Source organism: Sturnira hondurensis, unplaced genomic scaffold (assembly GCF_014824575.4).
Source record: "Sturnira hondurensis isolate 20B ecotype Veracruz unplaced genomic scaffold, ASM1482457v3 Scaffold0021143, whole genome shotgun sequence".
NCBI lineage: Eukaryota > Metazoa > Chordata > Mammalia > Chiroptera > Phyllostomidae > Sturnira > Sturnira hondurensis.
Window position 1 is genome coordinate 31,716,347 of NW_028093774.1, and position 20,393 is coordinate 31,736,739.

The 20,393-nt window shown below is 37.0% G+C and overlaps 1 protein-coding gene across 3 annotated transcripts in view; it reads right to left on the minus strand.

Moving 5' to 3' along the window:
* Positions 1 to 20,393, minus strand: part of PCNX4 (pecanex 4) — a 34,715-nt gene that overhangs the window by 11,721 nt on the left and 2,601 nt on the right. The window contains exons 2-8 of one of the 3 annotated variants that reach the window (XM_037031769.1): positions 19,245 to 19,372; positions 15,149 to 15,893; positions 9,858 to 10,037; positions 9,256 to 9,770; positions 8,907 to 9,007; positions 8,669 to 8,791; positions 4,307 to 4,667 (exon numbers count right to left, since the gene is read on the minus strand). In XM_037031769.1, the coding sequence (XP_036887664.1) occupies positions 4,307 to 4,667; positions 8,669 to 8,791; positions 8,907 to 9,007; positions 9,256 to 9,770; positions 9,858 to 10,037; positions 15,149 to 15,837 (1,969 nt within the window). In that variant the 5' untranslated portion in view covers positions 15,838 to 15,893; positions 19,245 to 19,372. Of the gene's footprint in view, positions 1 to 4,306; positions 4,668 to 8,668; positions 8,792 to 8,906; positions 9,008 to 9,255; positions 9,771 to 9,857; positions 10,038 to 15,148; positions 15,894 to 19,244; positions 19,373 to 20,393 lie in introns of those variants that run through there. The other 2 variants (XM_037031768.1, XM_037031770.1) reach the window with 2 other exon arrangements.

Here is a 20,393-nt window from a genome sequence, read left to right on the forward strand (position 1 = left end):
ACACTTTCAACTAATTCATAATTCCTTCGACTGTCTCTTTATGTCAAAAATAGAAATGACTATTCATTGCATATTATAAGGCATTAAATTAATCTCTCTACAGGTAATAATACATAAAAAGTCAAGGATATAGTTTCCAGAAAAACAATAAATTAGAACCTGCCATATAAAACCCTAACTACATGTTAAAAAATACTAGGAAAGTATTAAACACTGTATAAAAGAGCCAACTTCACATTAATGACTTAAAACACTGTGGATATTTTTATATACATGCATAAAAATGTTCTGTGGTATTAAAATTTACATAAGATGCTGTCTACTACACTGTACAAATACTTTTAAAACTTAGTTTTCCTCTCACATTGTGCCTGCAATTTGCCCATATTGACTGCAAACAGCTCAATCATTCATTGTAACAGCATTAAGAATTCATGATATGAACACAGTTGAACTTAAATATTCATTTCCTATTTAATAAACATTTCAGATGCTTCCAATTTTTCACTATCTTAATAATACTACAGAAATTATTTCTGTGCAAATCTGCTTGTACAAGGTGTCGTGCAGGGAAGGGTTAACATAGCAAAACTAACTGCTATCCTTTGAAAGGCCTGCTTCCAAAGTTGTCTGACTGGCATCTGGCAACTTTTATTTCAGTGCAAACAACACAGTTTGGGCAGGATTATTAGAGATGGATTATTATCATCTCTAATAATCCCTCCCACTGGCTTTTCTTGTGGGACTCTGAAATTTTGCTATGCACTAGGCAGAGAGGGATGTCTCATGACCAGCCTCAATAAAAGACCTAGGAATTAAGTCTCAAATAAGAATCCCTGGTAGTGAAGATATAACAAATTATCACAACACACTGCTAAGGAATTCAGCATATTCTGTGTGACCACACCAGGGGAGGACTCCTGGAAGTTTGCATCTAATCTCTTACCCATGTGACCTTTCCCTTTGCTGATTTTGCGGTGCATCCTTTAGCTATAAAGTATCTCAGTAACACTGGATCCTGAATCCTCCTAGCAAATCATCAAAACTAGGAATGGTCTTGGGGACCCCAAAACAGATGTGTAAGAGCTCCTCTAGAATTGGAATCAAGGGATCATGGACTCTAAACCTGGAATCACTAGGCAATGGGATATGCACATCTTCACTACAGACTGTGAGTTTACTCTTCAATGTGGTTTTACAAATACGTACATTTCCTTCTAGCAGGGTTTGGGACTTCTTGTTCCCCATACCCAAGTCAATACTTGGTAATGTCAGACTTTGTACATTTTTGCTAATTAGATGTGTGTGAAATGTTACCTCATTTTTTCCCCAGGAAATACTTTATAACACACTTTTTGGTGGAGCGTAACTGATTTGATAATAAAGCATAATTTCTACTTTATTACTAAGGTATTTATTATTTCAGATATAAGTTTAATATTACAAGTATTTTAAAAAGTGGCACAGCATTGCATAATAAAAATTAATTGGAACTGGATAAAAGTATAGAATATTTCCTGTAAGAAAGGAAAATAATTATTCATAAAATATTTGTACCATAAAGTTTTTTCTAACACATCTAATATAATCATAGGTAAATAGAAAAGTTCAACCAAACTAAACATTTCATTCAAATTCAAATTTTAAATTGCTAGTCTGACTGGCATCAGTCTGCTAGGAAGTCACTGATCATTTCTAAAATGAGTATCAAGGGGTAAGGCCTATGCTAGGAGACACTACACCGGTGCCATCAGCTTATACCTTATCTAAAACCAACCCTGACAAGTATAACATAGTTGAATTTGCAGTTAGTGTACCATGAAATTATAAAAGTAACAAAATTATAATTATAAAATTAGTTCATTCTCATCAAAATCTAGCTAATTTACATGGTACTTCATTTTGGCAGGCAACCAATCAATGACCAGAGCCTTCACGTTATCGTGCCCTGTAACTCTGTATACACACTAATAACATATGAGCAAACATCCTTAAGCAATTCAGTCTGATATTATGTAAAGCTAGTGTTTGCTCTTTATGAGTCTGAATCTACTGCATATACTTGATATGAACTCACGGTAAGTACATAAAAATTTTGCGAGGTAAGTGTTTTCATGTTTCAATGATGAGGCTACAACCTGATTTTATTCAGAAAATGTTTTTTAAAAATTATCAAATCACCATAATAAAATTCTCCCTTAGTATTTTTATTTTATAACTTAATCTCAAAATAAGGAGCAGGACATATACATCTTTCACATTTAGTCTTTCTACCTGCCTTTCAGAGTATTAGGGTCTGTATAATGGTTGGCTCAAAAGACTGTTTTTCTGTATGTTCATGTCTTTGTACTTCAAATATTGGGCTGGCCAAAAGTCCATACGATTTTTTTCATAAAATAAAAGATTTTTCATTTTCATTAATAACTTTATTGATTTGAATATTCTGAGTATGTCAGCTGATCTTCTGCATGGTATAATGTTGACTGTTCTCAATTAATGTTTTGCTTTGATCACTGTTAATTTCAACTGGTCTACCTGACCATGGAGCATTGTCCAGTGAGAAATCTCCAGCATAAAACTTTGCAAACCACTTTTGACATGTTTAATCAGTCATAGCACCTTCTCTATACACTGCACAAATCTTTTTTTGTGTTCCAGTTCCATTTTTACCTTTCTTGAAATAATAAAACCATAATATGCCAAAATGTCGCATACTTCCTTCCACCTTCGACATTAAATTATGCAAAGATTCACTAATTTTTTTTTAAAGATTTTATTTATTTATTTACCTTTAGAGGGGAAGGAGGGAGGGAGAGAAACATCAATGTATGGTTGCCTTTTGTGCGTCCCCTTCTGGGAGTTGGCCTGCAGGGAACCGGCATGCAACCCAGGCATGTGCCCTGACTGGGAATTGAACCGCGATTCTCTGGTTCGCAGGCCTGTGTTCAATCCACTGAGCTATGCCAGCCAGGGCAAGATTCACTAATTTTTATAGGTTTTTAAAAAAATGCATGCTGAGCCCTGGCTGGTGTAGCTCAGTGGATCGAGCAGGGGCCTGGGAACCAGAGGATCGCGGTTCGATTCCCAGTCAGGGCACATGCCTGGGTTGCAGGCCGGTTCCCTGCAGGCCAACTCCCAGAAGGGGACGCACAAAAGGCAACCATACATTGATGTTTCTCTCCCTCTCTCCTTCCCCTCTAATGATAAATAAATAAATAAAATCTTTTTAAAAAATGCATGCTGATAGGACAGATATTATAATACTATCTAACAGAAATCGTTTTGAATGAAGTTCAAGACAATAAGCACTACTTGAGCTATCTTACAGAAAAAACCAAGTGAACTTTTTGGCCAACCCAATATATTAGTGAGAATTTAAGCATAATTTAAGCACAACCCATTTGCTTACCTAAACTTCCAGCTGCCATTGCAGACTGCAGTGCAGCGGTCAAACTTGGGACCATCTGGTAGTAGTACACCGTGTCTGCACACACGCAGGCTGCAGTGCCCGCCACTCCTGGCCAACTCTGAATAGGCCGGGGAAACCCCACCAAGAACAAAGGAAGGGTGAAGAGGGGGAGCAGAGGAGAAGAGAGTAGTGTACAAAAAACTACGAAGACCAACACGAATGGAGAGAAAACCATGTTGAGTATACATAAAGTGGTGGCTGATTTTCTACGTTTTTTGTCCGTCCATGATGCCAAAATTATAGCCACAGCAAATTGCAGTTTAGAGATAAACTGAATCAGACGATCACGNTTCTGGGAGTTGGCCTGCAGGGAACTGGCATGCAACCGAGGCATGTGCCCTGACTGGGAATTGAACCGCGATTCTCTGGTTCGCAGGCCTGTGTTCAATCCACTGAGCTATGCCAGCCAGGGCAAGATTCACCAATTTTTATAGGTTTTTAAAAAAATGCATGCTGAGACCTGGCTGGTGTAGCTCAGTGGATTGAACACGGGCCTGGGAACCAGAGGATCTAGGTCCAATTCCCAGTCAGGGCACATGCCTGGGCTGCAGGCCGGTTCCCTGCAGGCCAGCTCCCAGCAGGGGACGCCCGAAAGGCAACCATACATTGATGTTTCTCTCCCTCTCTCCTTCCCCTCTAAAGATAAATAAATAAATAGAATCTTTAAAAAAAATGCATGCTGATAGGACAGATATTATAATACTATCTAACAGAAATCGTTTTGAATGAAATTCAAGACAATAAGCACTACTTGAGCTATCTTACAGAAAAAACTAAGTGAACTTTTTGGCCAACCCAATATATTAGTGAGAATTTAAGCACAACCCATTTGCTTACCTAAACTTCCAGCTGCCATTGCAGACTGCAGTGCAGCGGTCAAACTTGGGACCATCTGGTAGTAGTACACCGTGTCTGCACACACGCAGGCTGCAGTGCCCGCCACTCCTGGCCAACTCTGAATAGGCCGGGGAAACCCCACCAAGAACAAAGGAAGGGTGAAGAGGGGGAGCAGAGGAGAAGAGAGTAGTGTACAAAAAACTACGAAGACCAACACGAATGGAGAGAAAACCATGTTGAGTATACATAAAGTGGTGGCTGATTTTCTACGTTTTTTGTCCGTCCATGATGCCAAAAGTATAGCCACAGCAAATTGCAGTTTAGAGATAAACTGAATCAGACGATCACGCATGATACCAACCTGTAGAGACATAAAAATAATTTTTATTCTTAAACAATCTTTAGTATTCCTTTTTTATTCTTAAAATATTTTTAATTCTTATTCTTTGTTCTATTCATTTCATGAATTTTAAAGGTCACAAAAGAAAAACTGTATAATTTTATTATTGCCCCCAATATTTTTGAGGATATAGCCTTTATCTGAGATTCTTTGTTATAATATTTTCCAACCTTATGATTAATAAATGAGACTCTTTTCTTTTTTAAAGTTTGGCCTCTCTTAAAAAAAGTAGTGCTAACAGTTCTCTTTAGTAATGTCTGTATCTCAAGGTTGACTAGGCTCTGCATTACACACTCATTAAGTCATGAGAACTAGAAATGATAAATATTCAAGCAACCATCTTTAATTTATCCTAATTTTAGAGAGCATTTTAAAGATGAAGAAACTGAAGTAATGCCACAAGACAAACCTCAGGAGATTGAAATCATACTAAGTATGGTCACAAAAATCACACAAAATATGTTTTTCAACCAAAACAAAATTAAATCAACAGTAGAAAGAAATCTGAAAATTAAAAAGACACATTCCTAAATAACCAACAAAAGATGAAATCACAAGATAAATAAGAAAATATGTTGAAATAAATGAAACAAAAAATACAACATACCAAAACCCGTGATACAGCTAAAATAGTTCTCAGAGGGAAATTTATGGCTTTAAATGCCTATATTAAAGAGAAGAATGCTCTTAAATCAATAACTTAATCTTCTATCTTAGGAAAATAGAGAAATCACAAAACAAAGAGCAAACTAAACCTCAAGTAAACAGAAAAAAGGAAATAAAGATTAGAGCACAAAATAATAAAATAGAGAAAAACAACAGAGAAAATCAATGAAACCAAAAGCTGGTTTCTTGAGATCAATAAAACTGACAACCCTTTAGCTAGACTGACCAAGAAAAAGAAGACTCAAATTACTAAAATCATGAAAGAGAGAGGTAATATTACTATCCTACAGAAAAAAATAAAAAAGACTGTAAGAATACCATGAACAACTGTATGCCAATAAATCAGAACACAAAGATGAAACTGTAAGTTCCTAGAAAGACATAAATTACCAAAACTGACTCAAGAATAGAAAATCAGCCCTGGCTGCTGTGGCTCAGTGGATTGAGCACTGGCCTGTGAACCAAAGGGTTGCTGGTTTGATTCCCACCCAGTCAGGGCACATGCCTGGGTCCCCAGTGGGGGGTGCATGAGAAGCAACCACCACACATTGATGAGATTTCTCTCCCTCTTTTTCTCTCTCCCTTCCTCACTGTCTAAAGATAAAATAAATAAAACATCTTTAAGAATAGAAAATCAAAATAGACCTGTAACAAGTAAAAATCTCTGAATTAGTAATTTTAAAGCTACCCACAAAGTTAGGTCCAGATAACTTCTATACTACAAAATACTACATATTACAAAATATTTAACATACATACTAAATACTATGAGGCATTTAAAAATAATATGAAATTTCCAACTCATTTTATGAGGTCAGTGCTATTATGATATCTAAACCAAAGACATGATAAGAAAAGAAAGAATTTCTTTGAGAATTTTATGAGAATCATAAAAATTCTCAACAAAATACTAGCAAATCAAATCCTGCAACATATAAATAGGATTATACACCATGACCTAGTGGGATTTATTCCAGGGATGCGAGGTTGGTTTAACACCACAAATCAATATTATATCATATATATTATATTATATCATGTTAAGTAGATTAAAGGACCCAAACCATATGACCATTTCAATAGACACAGAAAAAGCATTGGACAAAAGCCAACCACCTTACTTTTGATGATAAAAAGACAACTGGAACAGAAGGAAACTTCTCAATCTGGTAAAAAGTACCTGCATAAAACTAATAGCTGTTATCATTTTTAATGATAAAAGACTGACGTTAACATAATGGAGAAAGACTGAATGCTTTCATCATAGGACGTACATTCTTTCTTCTTCTTTCAACATTATACTAGAGGTTCTACCCAGGACAGGTAGGTAAAAGAAATGAAAGACATCTACATTGGAAAAGAGGAAGGTAAACTAACTTTACTATATCTAATTTGCAGGCAACATAATATATACAGAACATCCTAACAAATTCATTAAAAATCTATTATAATAAGAGTTCAGTGAGGTTTTAGGATACAAGAATAATATAAAAACAATCAGTTGTATTGTATATTATAGTAATAAACAAGCCAAAAATATGAATTAAGGAAACAATTTCATTCATAGTATCATCATAAAGAATATAATACTTGGGAATAAATTTAATAAAAGCATAACACTTGTACAGTGAAAACTACAAAACACTGGTGAAATAAATTTAAAGAACTAAATAAATTTAAGGATATCTCATGCTTATGAATGGAAAGAATTAATATTTTTAAGATGGAAATATTCTCCAAATTGATCTGCAGATTTGAGGCTCTTCCTATCAAAGTTCCAGATGCCTTTTTGCAAAAGAACGAAAGCTGAAACTAATATTTATATGGTGATGTAAATTACCATATAATTGGAAAGGGTACCAGAATAGTCAAAACAGTCCTGTAAAAGGACAAAGGTGAAGGACTCACCCTTTCCAATTTCAAAACCTACCGCAAAGCTATAGTGATCAAGACAGTGTGGTTAAGGATAGGTACATAAATGAATGGAAATAAACTGAGAACCCAGAAACAAACCCTTACTTTTGCCATTTGGTTTTTGACAACGGTGCCAAGAAAAGTCACTGAGGAAAGACTAGTTCTTCCAATAAATGGTACTGACACAATTGTACATCCAACACAAAAGAATGGTTTTGGAACCCTATCTCATATTGCATTTATAAATATCAACTCAAAGAGATCATAGGCCTACAAGTAAGAGCTAAAACTGCAAAATTCTTAGAAGAAATCATAGTAAGTATTTATAATCTTGGAGTAGGTAGTATTTATTAGATGTGACATAAAAATCAGTACAAAAGAAAATACTGATAAACTGAAATTAAGAACTTTTTCACTTCAAAGGACATTACTGAGAAAGTAAACGACTACCTACAGAATAAGAGAAAACTTTGGTTTATCATACTTTTGTCAAGGAACTTGTATCCAGAATACATAAAGAACACTTGCAACAATAACAAGGCAAATAAATGTAGGCAAAGTATTTGAATAGACATTTCTCCAAAAAACATGTATGAATGGCCAATAAACATGAAAAGATGCATTATTAGTATCCAGAGATATCAACTCAAAATCACAACATGGCAGTTATTACTCACTAGAATGTCTACAATAAAAAAGTCAGATAACAAGTGTTTCTGAGGATGTAGAAAAATTAGGATCTTCATGCGTTGCTGGTGGAAATGTAAAATGGTACAAACACTTTGAAAAAGTATTTGGCAATATTTTGAAGTGTTAAACAGAGAATTCCTACATGACTGAAGTTCTAGTCCTAGATACACATACCCAAGAGAAATGAAAATGTATGTCCATATAAAAAACTTGTACATGAATGTCCATAGCAGCATTATTCGTAATAGTCAGAAGTGAAAACAACCTAAATACCTATTTTCTGATGAAAGAAGCAACTAAATGTGTATATCCACACAAGAGAATATTATTCAGCAACAAAAAAGGTAAAATGCTGATACATGCTACAATATGGATGAACCTGGAAAACATACCTGAAAGAAGCCAGATGTAAAAAACCATTTGTGTGAAATATCCAGAATAGTCAAAGCAGAAACAGAAAGTAGATTTAATGGTGCCTGAGGCTGGAGTAGGGGATGGGTGTGATGAAGCGTAGGAACTGAGAAGTGACAAGGTATATGAGGTTTCTTTTGGGATATTGAAAATGTTCTAAAATTAGATTGTGGTGATGACTACAAATTTCTGAATATATATCACTGAACTACATACTTTAAATGGATGATTTTATGGTTTATGAACTACATTTCAATAAAATGCTAAAAAAATACACTTACCAGTAAGAGTCTGAGCCCTGTGTTCAGGCTTCTGTTCCACCACGTGTCTACGCTGGCAGTCAGCAAGTGCACTGCCGACACGATGACCGTCTCCAGTAAAGCAGTCTCTGTGTTCTGCCACACCTGCAGGGCACAGATCATCCACTTCATCAGGGAGAACTTGGTAATCGACGCAAACTCTCAGAACGAACAAAATCACAAACTTAGAAAAAAATTGTTCAGTGCACACTGGAATTACCATTCTGAAAGCTCTCGTGAATCCAATGGAGACAGACGCAGAGTGGGGCCCCTGTAAAGCGCTGTCCAGTGAAAGAAATGCTATCATAGCAAAAGGCGACACTAAGACGAACAACAACAAAGAAAGACTAATTAAGGCAAAGTAGCCCCTTCTACCATATTTTATTTTTGCCAATGTGAGTTTTTAAATGCACATTTAAACAATTAACTAAAAAAAAACCACAAATGAACAAACCAAAATGTGAGAGAATAAATGCTTATATGAAGAATATTACACAAATATGGGAATTCTATAATATTTCTGTACACTTTGTAAATAGAACACAAGATTAGATTTTTTACCTTCCTACCTAGATTTAGCAACACCCGTCTGACAAGACCAATCTTCATAAGCCTTGCTTGCTTCTCTAAGAATAACGGCACAGTATGCGCATCCTTTGGATAGAATGGGTTTCGGAAAATTCCAAAGATATAGACACTCTGAATTTCTCTAAGTATCCACAGAATTATAAGTAGTATCATCAAAATGTAGCCAACAATAGCCTGGGGACTGTTTTTGGAAATCTGTGAACAACAAGCAAAATGATGGAGCAAAAAACTTTCTAAGAGAGCCAAGACTAATATAATGATGTAGAAGAGGCATTCCTTCCAAGTAAAGTGGTTTTCTGAACCAGCGGGTAAAGCCTTAGATTTGGTTTCAACTCTGTGTCTGGTTAGGCTGTGTTGGAAGACAAAACCCATGTCACTTAGGTTAAGACTCAGTAAGAATCCAAGTCCAGTCATGAAAATAACCACTCCAACATTGCTGGGAATGAAATATGATGTTACAGTTGTTCCAGCAGAAATGACGAACATTATTAATAACCTGTAGAGAAAAAAAGAGATTTGCTTGAAAAGAAAAAATGCACTTTAAGAGTAATTTACATGTAACTTTAATATTTAAAATACTTACTGTATGTGGGTTGACATGGGTGAGCCTCCGAGGCCAAACTCTAAAATCTGCTCCATTGCCCACAAGAAAAGGGCATCAGGTGGGGGCAGAACCCCGAGTGCCCACAGAAAGGGTAAAAATACAAACAAGATGTGCAAAATCTGATTCATTTGTTCCAGAGTTGGTATATTCACCATAAACCTATAGAAAAAAAAAATTTGAATCATATAGAAAACATAGAAGAGAATCTTTTCAGAAAAAGCAAGACACACACACACACACCCCCTGCCATACACACCACTGTCCTTCCCTTATAATGAATTACCCAGCTCGACAGTGAATAAGTTTAGCACTTAGAGAATATTTGGACCAAATGTAGAAATAAGGAGGATGTAATTAAAAGTAACTTACTGAATTTAGGAATCTTTAAAACTGAACTAAGTCCAGGGCAAAAACATTGCTCCTTTAAATGTCTAAACTACAATACATTGGCTAAATTCTACCTATAATTCTTTAGAGTATAAAAATTTTAAATTTAACATTGCAAGTCACTCTGGGAAAGCCAAAGCCTCAGTGCTGTTCACACCGTCAGGAGCTGGCAAAGAGGAGACTCTTCTCTTTTCTGCTCTCTGGTACTGTGTTGCTCTGAGGTCCCAGAATTTGATGTTAGACGAGTATAGCAGAAGTCAGCTTTACAATCAGCTATATAATATTAGGTTATAAACGTGTCTCTCTCAGTTAGCCTGGAAACTTAACTAGCACTTACAGTATTGTTCCTATTTTGGTATGGATTTGAGACTACAAACAAGTACGATACAATCTCATAAATTAGAGATGATTTTTCTCTTAAGTGCAAAAACTGGTTCTTAAAACAGCACTGACCAGTTAAATACAACATCATTAAATGATTTCAAATAATTTAATAAAAACTTTAAAGAACAAAAGAATAAACATTACTAATTTTTTGAATGAGGCTAAACAAACATTTGTCTATTCAGCAATATCATAGTACTTATGGAGTTTCAGAGATAACTTTCAAGAGGTCAATCTCAAGACTTGTAGAATAATTGTACCTGAATATCTGAACTGCTAGAAATCAAAGTCAGGGACAACGGCAATTTCTGTAATAATCACCACTTAAATGTATGTTAACAGTCCAGAAGCAAATGTATAAAAACCACAGATATTATAAGAACATAATGTGTTTGGTCACATGTTTCAGGACTATGCCAGCTATGGCATATGATGCCCTCTGCATCATATGTATGTCCTTCAAATTTTTATAAGCAGGGAATTAACGAACACAAGGTTAACGATGTGATGTTAAATTAGACGACAGTATTTTGTGTGGTATATTTTAATATAAAGTTCAGCTCTGCCTGATGTGGCTCAGTGGATTAAGGGCCGGCCTGCAAACCAAAGGGTTGCTGATTCGATTCCCAGTCAGGGCGCATGCCTGGGTTGTGGGCCAGGTCACCAGCAGGGAGCATGTGAGAAGCAACCACACATTAATGTTTCTCTCCCTTTCTCCTTCCCTTCCCCTCTGTCTAAAAATAAATTAAATTTTTAAAAAAGTTCCTCTTATTCTGAGATGAAAATACTGAAGTAACAAAAAATAAAATGAAACCATACACAATAAACAACAGGCGGGTCAAGAAAAACAAACAGCTATGTACAATTTTTTTAAGATAACACTTTTCTTGCTAACATAGTGAAAGACAGGATAATGTGTAAAAATAATATATACTCAGGAGATATTTATCCAAATTGGATTTACTCCCTCATTTTTTTGTTCTAAATGTAAATAATAAGCAATGCCACAGAAAAGTATCTATATACAAAGATTTCATAAATAGAAGCACACGTAAGTGAGGTAACCAGACATTGTGATTACATTTGTGTATGACTCAGCCTCAAACAGATGATTACAGCGGTTCTTTTACATGAAAAAATGATTAATTCTAATGTTTCTGATAACGTAACAAATTGTTTATGGCAAAAAATTCTTAGCCCTCAAGAAAAAAACCTTTGTTTTGACTCTAACAACCATAAAAGTATTTCATATTCCATACACTATGATCCACACATTCAATAAACAAAATATTCTTTATAGTGGCTAAGATGATATAAATATTCATCATTCAATCACATAATTCCTGAGAATCTATTAACAAAGCAGTATAGATTTAATACTTGTCTTTAATAAAACTACACAGAGTCACTTAAAATGACTAATACACAACTATACTGCAGAGAATAAAAGAATGATAAAAGAATCACTACACTGTGGGACTCGTCTCTTCAATGTTCACACCCTCAGAAATAAAACTAAGACAATTTGATATATTTGACAATTGTCCAAATTTGAATACTGCACACATATCATACATTACTTATCTGTACTATCATACCTACTATAAAAAGATATTCTTGATTCTTAATTATTTTGTTAATCAGAAGCTAAATATTTTCTAGAAGTGAAGTAGAAGGTAACTTCTGAACAAAAATGTCAACTTATTAAAAAAATTTTTTGAACAACGTATTTTAGTTAAAAACTTTCCTTGTAATTACCAAACTATAAATATTAAAACTATATAAAATCAAAATAAAACATAGCAAAAGTCATTTTATGCTCTTTCTTTAAGAAATGAATAATGCAGAAAATCAAGGTAACCAAAATTATAAATTAACTGAGATTTTAAAAAAATTAAAATACCTAGAACATTATTTAAATGCAAAGTTATATCACAACAGGCATATAATTTCTGATTTCAGAGACGGCACAGTGAGATAGTAACATATGAATTCACCTTCTGGGCAACTTCCAGTCAAGATGACGGCATAGGTAAACAAGGTTCACTTCCTCACACAACCACATCAGAATAACAACTAAACTATAGAACCACCACCATGGAGAACCAATAGAAATCAAGTTGAGCGGAATCTGGTAACTACAGAATTAAAGAAGCCACATCCATCCAGACTGGCAGGCGGGACATAGAAGCAGGATGGGCTGGTCCCACATTCATGTGTGGTGGATAAATCTTCGGCGAGGAATATCTCAAGAGCAAGAAGTACCAGCCCCACACGAAGACCCCGGGCCCAGGGTTCCACTGCCAGGAAGGTTAAGTCCCCATAACTTCTGACTGCAAAACCTAGCAGGGATTAAATTGGGAAAAGAAAATTCTGAAGTCCTGAGTAGTTCCTATTAAAGAACCCACACATGGACTTACTCAGATTCACTCTCTCTAAGCTGCAGCATCAGGACAGCAGATTGAAAGGCATCCACAGAGTGTCTTTCAAGCTGCTACACAGTGAGGAACTGAAGTATGGCATCAAGGCAAGAGCTGAGGGACAGCTTTCTCTCAGACAGAAAGATGGGTGGAGGCTATTGTCCTGAATCTTCCCTATACAAAGCCACAGAGCTGGCAGGCAGGTGCCACATCTGAGACTCCATCAACCTGGCTAACAATGTTTGCCCCACCCTGGAGGTCTGCTGAGACTCCATCCCATCCAACTTGCGGGCCCACCCAACCTATTAACAGTGTCTTTTCCATATGAATCTCTGGTCTTGACTCATGCTTCACAACTTCTTAAATCCTCTCAAACGAGTAACAGCAGGCCTCTGTGAGCCCTCAGCCTCCATACCTCTTGCTAAGTGGCCCCAGGCCTGGCATTAGCAGCAGCCAGCCTAGATTCACAGCTTGGCTTTGCCTAAGAATCCCCAAGTCCAGCACAAGTAGCAATCATCTGTAGATTGCTTTAGAGCTCATGCATAGTGGCCCCACAAGGAACACAGGTGGGGGCTGACTTGGCCTACACCACCCAGGGAAACCATGGAGCCTGAGCAACCAGCAGAGAGCAACATACCACGTTGGAGCACCACCACCCTGTCTCTGCACAGCTGATCCTGAAGAGAAGGCAGAGGTGGGTGATCAGTGGTCACAGTCAGTCCTTGCAGCTGACTGGCCTGGGTAAATCCCTCCCATTGACCTGCCAACAGCAACCAAGGCTCCACTATGAGAGGAAGGTGTATTCCACCCACACGAATGGTGCACCTTGAGTACCCAGCTTGGGTGATAAGGGAGGCTGTGTCGCTGGATCCTACAGGATACCTACTATATTAGGCCACACTACCAAGACAGGGAGTCATAGCAGCTCTACCTAATACATAGAAACAAACACAGGGATGCTGCCAAAATGAGGAGACAAACAAATACGGCACAAATGAAAGAACAGATCAAAACTCCAGAAAAAGAACTGTAAAAATGGAGATAAGCAATCTATCAGATACGAAGTTCAAAAGTCTGATTAGAGATCCAAGATGGCAGAGGAGTAGGTAGAAGCTACACTAACCTCCTCCCAGAATCAACTTGGAATTACAACTGAACTGTAGAGAAAGCAACCTGAATAACCAACTACACAGTAGCCAGAAAGGAGCCTTACAACTTAGGACAGACACAAGAAACTACTTCACCACAAAATTGGTAGGGAGTATGGGAGAGGCACAAGAGGGTTCGCTGGGCTCCCATGAGTAGTGGATGAAGTTCCCAAGGGCTATTTCAGTTGCTGAGATGGGGGGGTTCCCCCTAGGAATTGTGGGCTGTAAACCCCAAGCTGGGATCCCTAGCTTATAGCATCGGAAGGAGAAAGGAAGCCAGGTAACATCCAGATGTCAAAAGCAGCAGGGTTTCTATCTGCCAGGGACAGCTGAAGAGGCAGACAGCCTCTTAAAGGGCCTACGTACAAATTTCATTTTTAAGTCTGTAGCCAACTGACTTTTAAAAAGATCAATATTTCTTCTACTAGTTACTATAACAAAATTAGATGTTATTCTATTCATCTCATTCTATACATACTTATGTATATAAATTTTAAATTCTCCATTTTCTCCTCATAAGAAAGTCCCATCTCTTTTCAGTTTTCAGCCAGCTAATTTATAGATTCACAGCTCCTTACTGAAAGTGAAACATAAGATTGAAGTTTTGCTTATTTATCTTATTTTACAAAGGGTTTTCTTTTTATTTTTCAGTAAGATTTAATTACTGCTTTAGTATGGCTGGTTAATAGAAATTAATTCCAAGAGATTAATGATCAAAACAAACCATCACCCAATGGTTTGTCTTGATGACTTCTAATTCACAAATACATTTTTTAACACTAAGGAGAGGGGACTTCTGCCAAGATGGAGGCATAGGTGGAAACACTGTGCCTTCTCCCACAACCAAGTCTGGATACAACACTAAGGAGAATGCTCCTATTATGCATGCTTAAAAACAAAGCAAGTTGTAACATATTTGATAGCTTATTACCTGTATGCAAGATCTATAGAAAGAAATAAAAAAATATAAAGTGGTCTCATAAGAGGAATAATTTCATAAGTATCCTGGGTTTGGAAAGTCGCAGTCTCTACAGCGGTGTTCACAATTAATGAATATTCTCCTGTGCATAATGTCATCCACCCAAAGACAAAGAGTAGAACAGCGCCCCCTGTGCTACCATACAGCAAGGCCATTCTGTTCGGGAGCAGGTACCACGTCCCGAGACCACACATCAACCCAGCAAGAACAGAATGAAGAACCATGTTGGCTACATATTTCTTGCCAGGAATTAGAAATTTGATAGTCTCAGCACCAGCACAACTTGTAAATTCGTGTTCATCCTCCTCGGCTAAGATATCTGTGCTGAGCATCCTTTCTACTGTCGCCGATTTGTTTCTGGCATACAAACTTGTGAGCTGGATGACAAATGCAGTGAAAATCATTAGTCCACCTGAGAGTGCTGCTGTGTAATAGTCTTCTAGGATGCCTAACTGGTTCAAAAACGTTCCTATTCCACCCAAAACCCATGGCATCAGAAAAAGGATAATCTGATTGATATATACATAAGGAGGGGCACGATAGCCTAATTTGAGTCGAGGACCTCCAAGAACAGTCTGTGGAAAGCGCTTCAGGAAGAAGTCCTTTTTGTAATCATTCAGCAGAGGTACATCAGGACTCATCCTTCTTGCTCAGTAGTATCCTGAAAATCACATCCTTTTCTGCAACATAGCAGTCTCTAAAAAAAAAAAAAAGGAAGGAAGGAATTAAAAGTTCACGATTTGAAAATGTCATACTTACACCATGTATGAGAAACTCCACATTTCTATTTTATCTCAATTCCTTCAAGGGCAGGGTTTACAACTTCATTTCTCTACCTCCTCCCCATTGCTTGACACAGACTTGACAGTCACATTACAGACACTGTATGATTTACTGACACGAGGTACTTAGAATAATCAAAATCATAGATGGAAAGTAGAATGATGGTTATGATGGGTTGGAGGGACAGGGGAATGGGGAGTTACGGTTTAATGCGTACCGAGTTTTCTAAGATGAAAAGATTCATGGGGGTGGTGGCAGTGATAGCCTGTGTCACAATGTGATGATGTACTTACTGTCACTGAACTGTACACTGAAAGATGGCTAAGATGATAAAATTTGTTGTCTGTATTTTACAACACAAAACAAAATTTAAAGGCATCTTAAAACAGCCTATCTTCCCATCAGTTCAAAATAGTTTGTTCGAAGTCAGTAGTCTACCCAACCACAATCAGCCCTGGAGAGAGATCTGGGCCACACCACAGGACTTCTGGGTCACCACTGAAAATGACTGCCTCACAGCCCCTCTTGTTACACTGCTAGGAAGTTCTTTAAACTATGAACACTCACTGTCTTATATCTTCAAACCACAAGTCATAGCCGTTTCTCACATGACAGCCCTGTAAGCACTCAAAAAACAGCAGAACCACAGGGAACTTGCGTGGTTGATGGTTCAATTCCCGGCAATGAAAAGTTGCCCCCCCCACCCCCCACCATCCGCCCTCCGAGTGAGCTTATCTCCTACTCTGCTGTCAGGCTCAGTGTATAGTATTCTGATATGATTGTTTTGTAGAAGCTCTAGGATGAGTAAAGGCACACTCTTGTGCGGAGGGGTAAGCATTCTGATTTTAGTTATCTATGAAAGATGTTATCAGACAGGAAAATAAACTTGGAGGGCTGCCCTGGGGTTTTTGAAGACTCTGGATGTGCCTGAAATTCCCCCAGGGAGTTAGGAGAAGCTGGCCTCTCCTGCTGCACTGAGGCAAGTCAGGGACAAAGTGAAATGGCTTGCCGGGAAAGGAAGCCAAAAACTCAAGATACTTATAAACCGGATTATCTAGCTGCATGTTCTTTTAACTGTTAGTACTTGAGTCTTTTGTAAAATTTAATTTAAATGTTCTTACCCATTTGATGGAGTACTCTGTGGTTATATTCCAAAGAGTAAAATATTCTGAAGATCTACTGTTGATATGGAAACACGGAAAGCTGCCCATGATATTTTGAAAAGTAAAACGAACACACAAAGACCTATTTGTATTTTAAAAACAAGAGTAAACACACATAATATGTATACATGGTTGTGTAATTTGTATAGGAGTAAAAAGTTTCAGAAGGCATACACACTATACTGTGTTTATGTGTGTGTTTTACCTATAACATTTTCATACCTGTTCATCACATTACCAAATATTCTCGGGAACTCTCAAACCTCACACCCTGCAAACACATTCTGCGCTTTTCATTACCGGTGCCTTTATTTAAACCCTTTCCTTGGCCTAGGGTGCCCTCTACTCCCCTCAGTCAACTTTTCAAGATTTAGTCTACTCCCTTCTGAAAGTTTTGCAGAACACATGGGCCAAACTGTGCCTCTCTTCTGTTTATCATCGCCAATTCCTACTACTCATCTTGTAACATATATCAACATAAGGCATTTCTTCTATCATCCACTTCTTCACACGTTAACTTTTCATGTCTTTTTTTTTTACTAGTAAGTTATTTGTGGGTAGGCGCCAAATCTTGAGATATTTCTGCCCAAAATATTTAGTAAAATACCATGGCATGGAAAGGCACATAATACATTAATGCCATAGCTTAAGTAAGATGATTAAAATGGGAAAACATTAAATATTGCTGTTTAAAAGGGATGTTGGGCGTGTTTAGTGTTTAAAAACTTCTTCCTGCATATCCTGCTCCGCTCAAAACAGTAAACCTATAAACTCTTTATTCTCAGTTTTTAATTGTTTAGAAAGTATCTTCATTTATTTTTATTATGGAATAAATAATGCTATCTATTGGGTTAGAGGAGATTTTGCCTAGAGCAGCGATTTTCAACCAGTGAGCCACAGCACACTGACACAACACAGGGATGTTTAAGACATGCAACACGCGACTAGTTAAGGGCACTGACCTGTTCTCCCTTGGAATATGCAATTTAAAAAATGAGAAGAGCCAACACAAGCGTCGTCACATGTGAGTGAATCAAAATTACACCTATTTTTGTCCGATCGGCCAAAAATATATTTCTTGGTGTGCAGCAGAATTTTAGTAATTAGTTTATGTGTGCCACAAGATGAAAAAGGTTGAAAATCACTGGCCTGGAGCAGCACATCCCAGAGCAATACAGGAGCAGCATGGGCCTGAGGGAGAAACACGGCTGGGTGTCTCCACCAGAGAAGGAAATGGCTGGGCAATTTAAACACGTCAAAAGTCCAGTTTTAATTTGTTCCCTGTCCTATGCGATGCTTTAACTTCCTTCATGATAAGGATGGAGGAGCTAGTTCATACCAGGAGAGAAAAGCAGAAGTAGAAACGGCAGGCACAAGAGGCAAAATAAGGCAGGAGCAATCTTTAATGAAGTGAGAGCAGACAAAGAAGTATGAAGAAAATACAAGCTCCCTCAAGAAGCCTTAAAAGCATGGGGGGAAGACATTGGGATGGTGATTTGTTATTTTAATGGAGTACTGAAAGAAGGGTTTAAGGATACAAGATCATTTGCCCTATAGAATATTTCTTGATTAGAGGGTCTATGATCAAAGAAGTTTGATAAATTATACACTAGACTGTCAGCTTGAAGAGTCATAAAGAATATCAGCAAGCTAAAGATTTGGAAATATCTTTGAAGTTAAAAACAAAAACACCACAGCAAACCTGCTTAAAATGTATCATTTGAGTTTTCTAAACTTATTTGAACATGGAACCCATTTTTCCCATAATATCTAATAAAAGATCCCATGTACAGTGTTCTGTGAAAACTACTTTGAGAAATACAGGCTGGGGCTCCAACAACCTTAAAGGTTTAGCTAAGCCAAGGAGAATTTAAAAGATATAGTAGTCAAGAAGGAATGTCATGAACAAAGGTATGCACAAACAAATTACAAGGGAAATTGGACAGGTAGCAAGTATATCAGGTTGCTGACCGAGTAATTAAAGTATGGGTATTTTCCCCCTAATTTCTTAAGGATAAAAGATGGTTACATGACAAATACTGGAAATCCATTAAGGTAGAAATTATGATAAATTGGTACAGTTTGACTCTTCATTTACAGACCTTGCAGTATTTTTAGAAATGCTGCTTTATTTGGATTTGTGCATGTTTCCTACGCATTATCCAGAAGAAACAGACCCATGTGGCCGTGCACTAGTCCATCATCGTGTAAGACACCAACCTGGAAATCCCTTCAAACAGGAAGAGAAAAAGTGGTCGTTTTGTGGGATTATACTAAATGGATAGTTCCCTAAGTTTAGCAAATGGAATTCCTACAAATAGAAGTTTTAGCAATTGTCTGATTTTTCTATAGCAAAGGTTACTTTTTAGAAATCTAGCACTTATTTATTTTTATTGATTTATTTTACTGAATCCACACCTTTCTTTTTCTGTTCTATTAGATTTGGATTTTTTAAAATGGTAAGAATACTTAAGATGAGTGTATCTACCCTTTTAATAAACTTTTAAATGTTCAATAGAGTATTGTTACCTACTGACACATATTGACTCATTCATCTTGTATAACTAAAACTTCATATTCATTAGACAGCGATCTCCATTTCTTCCTCCCCGAAGTCCCTGACAACCCTCATTGGAATTGCTGCTTCTCGGAGTTTGATGATTTTAGATCCCTCATATAATTGGAATCATGTACTATTTGTCCTGCTGTGATTGTCTTATTTCACTTACCATAATGTCTTCAAGGCTCATCTATGCTGTCACATATGGCAGGGTTTTATTCTTTTGTAGGTGTGTATAACAATCCATTGAACATATATACCACATTTTCTTTATACACTTATCTGTTGATGGATACTTGGTTTGTTTCCACTTTCTTGCTATTATAAATGTTGCAATGAACATGGCGTTCAAATATCTCTTCAAGATCCTGGGTATTTGGATCAATACCCAAAAATAGAATTGCTGGATCATATGGTACCTCTATTTTTTTATTTTTTTGAGGACTGACCATACTGTGTTTCTATAGCAGATGCACTATTTTGCATTCCCAGTGTACAAGGGCCCTAATTCATCCACATTCTTGCCAACACATGCAAACACACACACATGTGAGAGAGGTACATATAAGCCATCCTAACAGGTATGAGGTTATACTGAATCCACACTTATTTACTGAGTACTTCTGCACTGTACTTCATCTGTATTTTTGTTATACTTTCAGGAAACTTACTATCTTCTAATATATTTGTC